The 6,630-nt window shown below is 39.8% G+C and overlaps 1 protein-coding gene across 1 annotated transcript; it reads left to right on the plus strand.

Annotated features, from left to right (window-relative positions):
- The first annotated feature begins 3,841 nt into the window (after positions 1–3,841).
- On the plus strand, positions 3,842–5,070 carry LOC126583905 (E3 ubiquitin-protein ligase ATL41-like). Its single transcript, XM_050248449.1, has one exon. The coding sequence runs from the start codon at positions 4,025–4,027 to the stop codon at positions 4,790–4,792; it is 768 nt and encodes a 255-aa protein (XP_050104406.1). The 5' UTR covers positions 3,842–4,024; the 3' UTR covers positions 4,793–5,070.
- Positions 5,071–6,630: the final 1,560 nt, after the last annotated feature.

Below are 6,630 nucleotides of genomic sequence, written 5' to 3' on the forward strand. Positions count from 1 at the left end.
CATTCTGCGTGTTGTGGCTTCCTTCGCTCCCCATGTTGGAGAGGGATGCCTGGTCAAAAGAGAGTGTACGAATGGTGGAAACCAACTTAACAAAGCTGAAGAGAGTGGGAATAAGTGTCTTTCCCACATATGGTGCCAAATGTTAATGCACAAAATCAGTGGGGACTTTGGTAAAACAGAAAATGTTAAGTTTATGACCTTCGCTAGATTGCTCCGGTCACTTGTGTGGATAAGTATGTAAATGGATAGAGACAGAGAAGCAAACACAAGATGTATGTGGTTCACCCAGATTGGCTACGTCCACGGAGTAGAGGAGTTCTCATTAATTGTGAAGGGTTTACACAAGTATATAGGTTCAAGCTCTCCTTTAGTGAGTACAAGTGAATGATTTAGTACAAATGACATTAGGAAATATTGTGGGAGAATGATCTCCTTTTATAGAAGAGAGTTTCTAGCTTTGTTTTGACATTGACACATGTCGTGTTGTGATTGGCTTCTGATGTCGACACGTGTCGCGCTATGATTGGCTTCTGATGTCAACATGTGTCGTGCTATGATTGGCCTCCTGGTTAGAGGGAAACTCTTCTAGGTCCTTGACGGTATAACGTTGATCGGTGCTTAGTAGTTTCAGGATTGGTCAAGTATGGTACAAACAATAAGCCTTATTGATATCTAGCTTCAAAGCCATAAGCCCATTCAACCCTGATGACCGTTTATGTATATAAGGGGCAACCTTCGGTACTACCAAATAATTATCTGATATCAACCTTTCTAGAATGAAAGCACTTTGAGTAGGCGAAATAATTTGAGGGAAAATGATCTTCAATCTATTCACTAGAACTTTCGTCAATATTTTATACAACACATTACATAGACTGATAAGGTGCAATTGTGTCATCTTAGTTGCCTCCGTTACTTTGGGAATCAATGTACATATGTATAGTTAATCTTACGTAGAATATGCCCGAAGACACCATCTCACGAATACCCTTACAAACATCAGGCCCAACAATCCCCTAATGTTTTTGAAAGAATCCGGGTGACATACCATCAGGGCCAGGAGCATTTGTAGGATGCATTTGAAAGACTGCTCTCTTAACCTCCTTATCCGTGATTGGCCTCTCAAGACCAATGTTCATCTACTCCGTTACCGAAGGGGTAACATTATCTAGAATATCTTCAAAATCAATAACCACATTCGAAGTAAACAAAGTGGTGAAACAAGAAACCACCAACCTTTCCATTCCCCCCCCCCCCCCGGGGATCCTCATGCCATGTTCCATCATCATCCATAAGCCCATGCAACTAGTTATGCTTTTGCCTTCTATTGGCTTGTTGGTGGAAATATTTAGTACTGCGGTCACCAAGTCGGATCCAATTGTCCTTTGCTCTTTGACGCCAAAAAGTTTCCTTTTGCTCCAACAAAAAATCCAATCTTCCAATAAGAGCCTTTTTTTGTTCAATCGACTTTTCAGTGAAAGGTTGACCCAACAGGCTAGTAAGTTTGTCTTCGACTTCTATAATTTCTCTCGGCCCCGTCCTAGCACTACTGTGAGCCCAATTAGACAATATCATCCTTGTTAACTTGATTTTCTCCATAACCTAGTATATTGGCAAGCCATCGACATTGACCTCCTACCCATTATGTACCACCTCAGCGCACCTCTTATACATGTTCCAAGCCTCCTTGTAATGAAATTGCTTCTTACCTCGACTTATATTGCTTTCCTGGAAATAGATCAATCCACTCCTGAGGGGGCCAAAGAACGGCCAAGACGCACTTTGATACCACCATATTTCGTTGTGAACCAAGTGTACATATTCTCGAAATATCCTAGGTCAATGAATCGACACTTCTCCACAATGTCTCGGAAGCCCTCCATTTGCCAATTACTCCTAGAATTTCCCCCTTCCTGCTTGTTAGCTTGGAGAATCTCATTAAAATCTCCAATATAGAGCCACGAGTGAGCCGTATTCCCACACAAAGTATCAAGTAACTGCCATGACTTTGAATGGTCAATAATAGCCGGATAACCATAGAATCCAGTCAATCTCCAGTATTGTACATCGCCAAGCACACCTATATCAAAATCTATATGGTTATGAGAATAAGATCTAAGATTTAAGTTTAGTTATTCCTTCCACAAAACACACAACCCTCATGAGTTACCCTTACTATCCACTGTGAAACTTCGATCAAAATTAAATTTCAACCGTAGTCGTTCCATATTACGAGAATTGCTTTTGGTCTCGCATAGAAAGACTACCATGGGATTTTTACTGAGGATTAGGCATTGAAGCGCATGAACTGCACAGAGGTTGCCAAGCCCTTGGCAGTTCCAACTCAAACAACTCATTTTGTCCGGCGGGGTTGAGCTCCGTCAACCTCCGCTGATAAATTTGAAGTCTCCATGTTGTTCATGATTCTTCTACGTCCTCCCAATTAAGCCTCTATATCCAGTCCTTCCTGCACAGGTTATTTCCTAAGCTCAGGTAATGGCAAACCTTTGCCCATCTGAGAGTTGGACAAAGAATATCCCATTGATAGTCCACAATTTCTTCTACCACTTCGCAGTTTCTTCCTTCTCTTTTGATGTAGTTGCTTAATAATTGGCATAAGATTGAAAGGATTTGAACCCATTTCAAAAGTCCCAACTACATGGGGCCCAGAGACGTCCACCGACTGACTATGATCGGCAGAAAAGCCCACATGTTTAGGCTGCTGAATTAGGCCTGATTGGGAAACTTCGGGGCCCACAAAGGTCCACCTCAAAGAACACCTGAAGAGCTTGATTTGGGGACATGTCCTCACTATCCGTTGGCACAGCATTCAAATCAAAGCCAAATAATTGGACTTTACTAGAATTAATATAATTATCCCCATTATTATCCACCTCAAGAGCCGTAACCCTAAAAACTTCGTGAAACAAAATAATTGCTCGGGAATCAATTAGCATATCCTCTACAGCCATAACAACATTCAAATAAGGAAAAATAATCGCCCCAGTAAGGCTCGTGTTTTCTCACTCTATCCCTTGATCATCTCCAACTGACACCTCAATTCTGTTCGCCACCTTACCCTCTGTTACCATCCCCAAAGGCTGACCCACAATGGACACAACATCTTTTTCGTCCTCAATATCCATTGGAGCTTTCATAAACCACCCTGGTGAGGGACTCGGACCAAATCGTATACCCTGTGGTCTACGATAACTAGCATCAAGTACATCGTTATGGAACCACCGACCATAGGGTTTCGAGATAAAATCATCATTCTTCCCCTTATACTATCAAGTAATAAAAGAAATACATTAATCTCAAAGCTAAAATGTTTTAAACATAAGAAATATGGTGCACCTTATAATCTTTCATACATGGTGAACCTTTTAAATTTGGATAATACCCATTTACGAATGACTTAGCTTGAGCATATTAACTCAGAGATCAGAACCATTTAATTTCTTAAAAAATTAGAGATTTGGCCAACACTAATAAGGGATGTAGCTCACGAAGGTATATTATTAGCCATATTAGAACCATATGGTTACTTAACATGCAAGGTAAACCCCATGGACCATTTATGACTTATGAGCTTACCCATCAGAATTTTAACAAATAAAAAGTAATTTGTTTAATTTCTAAAGAAAATGATGATGTTCCCACACATAATTCAACAAATAGATTTTCCAACCCAATTTGTACAAACATGATAAATAAATAAAAGAGAAATTTCCCAGAGAGAAACTAAGGTAGAAAGAAAGAAATAAGTCAACATTCAACAGTCAACGTTTTGAAAATAAGAGGCGGCAGTTACATTTGGTTTGTATGTTCCTCTTCTTCCAATTTCTCAACTCTCACGTTCATACCGAAACCAAAACCAAACCGAATTTCTCCGACTCGGAGTCTGAGCTTCAAAAGCATAAGATAAACTTTTGCAATCCGCTTCTCTTCTCTCTCACAAATCCGTTCGGACTCTGGAGGAGGAAAGGCCGATACGCCAAAGCTAATTAACTAAGCAGGGATCATGTCTTCCTTGTCTACAATTCCGATGCGCCTCCTCAAGGATGACGAGACCGATCGGCCATGGTTCCATCACAGAAGCTCATACGACTTCAACAGCAAGATTATGCTAACAGCCATCATTTCATTATCCGTCGTTGTTTTGCTAGTAATCGTGCTTCATACCTACGCAAGGTGCGTCCTCCGACGCCAGGCCCTTCGCCGAGCGGCCTGGCATCATAATTTGGGGTCAACCGTGGCTCATGCCCACTCCGTTGAGTCTGAGCCACCCAAGAACGGACTCGAGCCCTCCGTCATCGCCGCCTTGCCCATATTCGTATTCACACGTGCGGGCGGTCGAGATGGCCGGGATGACAACGCAATAGAATGCGCTGTGTGTTTGAGTATGTTAGAGGATGAAGAAATGGCACGGTTGCTTCCAAATTGCAAGCATAGTTTCCATGCAGAGTGCATCGACAAGTGGCTGAGTTCCCACACTACCTGCCCCATTTGCCGGACAGAGGCGGAGCCACGTCTGCCGCTCGAGCCACGAGAGGGTCCCGCGGCCGGGACGCCCACGGCTCCCCCATTGGAGCATGTGAATTCTGTGTTGTCATCATCATGTATGGAAGGGACATCAGAAGGGGCTCAATCCAGCTCAGCTGGTACTAAAGTAAATGCTTCAGTTTCGAGGTTGAGTTCTTTCAGAAGAATCCTTAGCATGGACAGATCTTCGAGACGGGTTCAATCTTGTGGTCAAGAAGATGGTATGGAAGACTTAGAGAGGCAGTGAATATTGCAACAATTATCGGTAATATTTTAGCATAATTTTGCAACGAATACTTTTGTTTATTGTTACATAATTTTTTGGTGTTAATTATTAATTTCATGTTATCGCTAATAGACGATTATAAACATACTTTGCTTGGTCGTTATTTATTGTCAAGATTCTGTGTGTATATATATAGAACATTTAGAGAGACAGTGAATATTGCAACAATTATTGGTAATATGTTAGCATAATTTTGCATTGAATACTTTTATTTATTGTTACATAATTTTTGGTGTTAATTATTAATTTCATGTTATCGCTATAGACGATTATAAACATCCTTTGCTTGGTCGTTATGTATTGTCAAGATTCTGTTTGATATATACTCCGATGGTCATGCATACATAGTGAAGGATATTGAATTGCATGGTCTGACGAAGACTTAATCGTAGCTTGGTGGCCTAAAAATTAGTTAGATGTGATAATTACAGCTATTACAATATTATATTAAGGCCAAATCTCACTTTGTCCCAATAGTTTAGGTGAAGTTCACTTTGGATCCATGCAGTTTATTTTCCTCCAATTTGGTCAATGTAGTTTACCAAAACATGTAATTCTAGGACACGTGCATTGGCATTTTCCATTCATTTAGTTAACGGAAAAAGCATGTGCCACTCATATGCATTGGCATTTTAATAAACTTCATCCAAACTATTGACCAAAAAAACAAAAAAAAAACTTCATCTAAACTACAAGGACCAAAAGTGAGGTTTGGCTTAAAATTAGTATGCGGTGTGAATTGACATTTTATTAGTAAACTTCATCTAAACTACGGGAATAAAAAATAAGATTTGGCCTATAATAGCGGTTTTCATTTTATAGTAAACTACCGAGAAACCCCCAAAATTAGCATCTCGTATGCATTACCAGCAAATTAATCATTTAGTTGTCGCCCACCTAGGTTGAATTTTTTTATTAACTTATGCCCCACTCAAAGTCAACACGGTTTTCGTGGAGTATTGTTCAAAGTGTTTTTTCTAAAGTGTAGTTATATGTGTAAAATACCTTGATATCACTTGGGGATTGGGGCACTTTAAGCTATTTTTTATAAATTTGAGATTTTGCAACCTTTAACCTCATTTGGTTTCCAGTAAGGAATGAAGTGAAATTGATAACTCTCCAAACTCGATGTATGTTTGAAGGTGCATGAGAATAATTTTTCATTTTGAGAAGATTAGAAGGGGATCAAACTAAATTTTATGACCCCAAAACCAAATTTAGCACCAAAAGCAGTATTCTCTCCCAACCATGCTGTGCTAAAATATGGAACCCAAACTATATTTACTTTCCAACAATTATTTTATCCTCATTATGTTTTTAAAATAATTTTTGTATAACTTATCTCCATATATTTTGACACACTCCGACCTGGAATGTCCACCTGAACTTCGAATCAAGTTGTGCTGGCTGACACCCAAAGGGTAACGAAGCCATAAAGTGTAGTGACGTGAAAAGTGTGAATAAATTTAAACCTAGAAGTGCCTAAATACAAGAGTATGCATGTGAGCGGGAATGAACCCATTTCACCCGTGATGTCAGAGTATAAGTACAATACAGTCAAATAAGGTGAGAATTATACCATCTAAGGTAATCGTCTACACCAAGATTTGCCAATAATCCTCGTCAGTACGAAAGCTCTGCTACTAGAACCTGGAGGGGCGAAAGAAAACAAGGGTGAGTGGGCCTGAAAATAAAGTTTTAATAAAACCTTTCTGAAAACATTATAACCCCTCACTGTAAAACAAGTATAGTTTCCAGAATACACATACTACGTATAGTAAGAAAATACCTACTGTAGC

Source organism: Malus sylvestris, chromosome 9 (genome assembly GCF_916048215.2).
Source record: "Malus sylvestris chromosome 9, drMalSylv7.2, whole genome shotgun sequence".
NCBI classification, from domain to species: domain Eukaryota; kingdom Viridiplantae; phylum Streptophyta; class Magnoliopsida; order Rosales; family Rosaceae; genus Malus; species Malus sylvestris.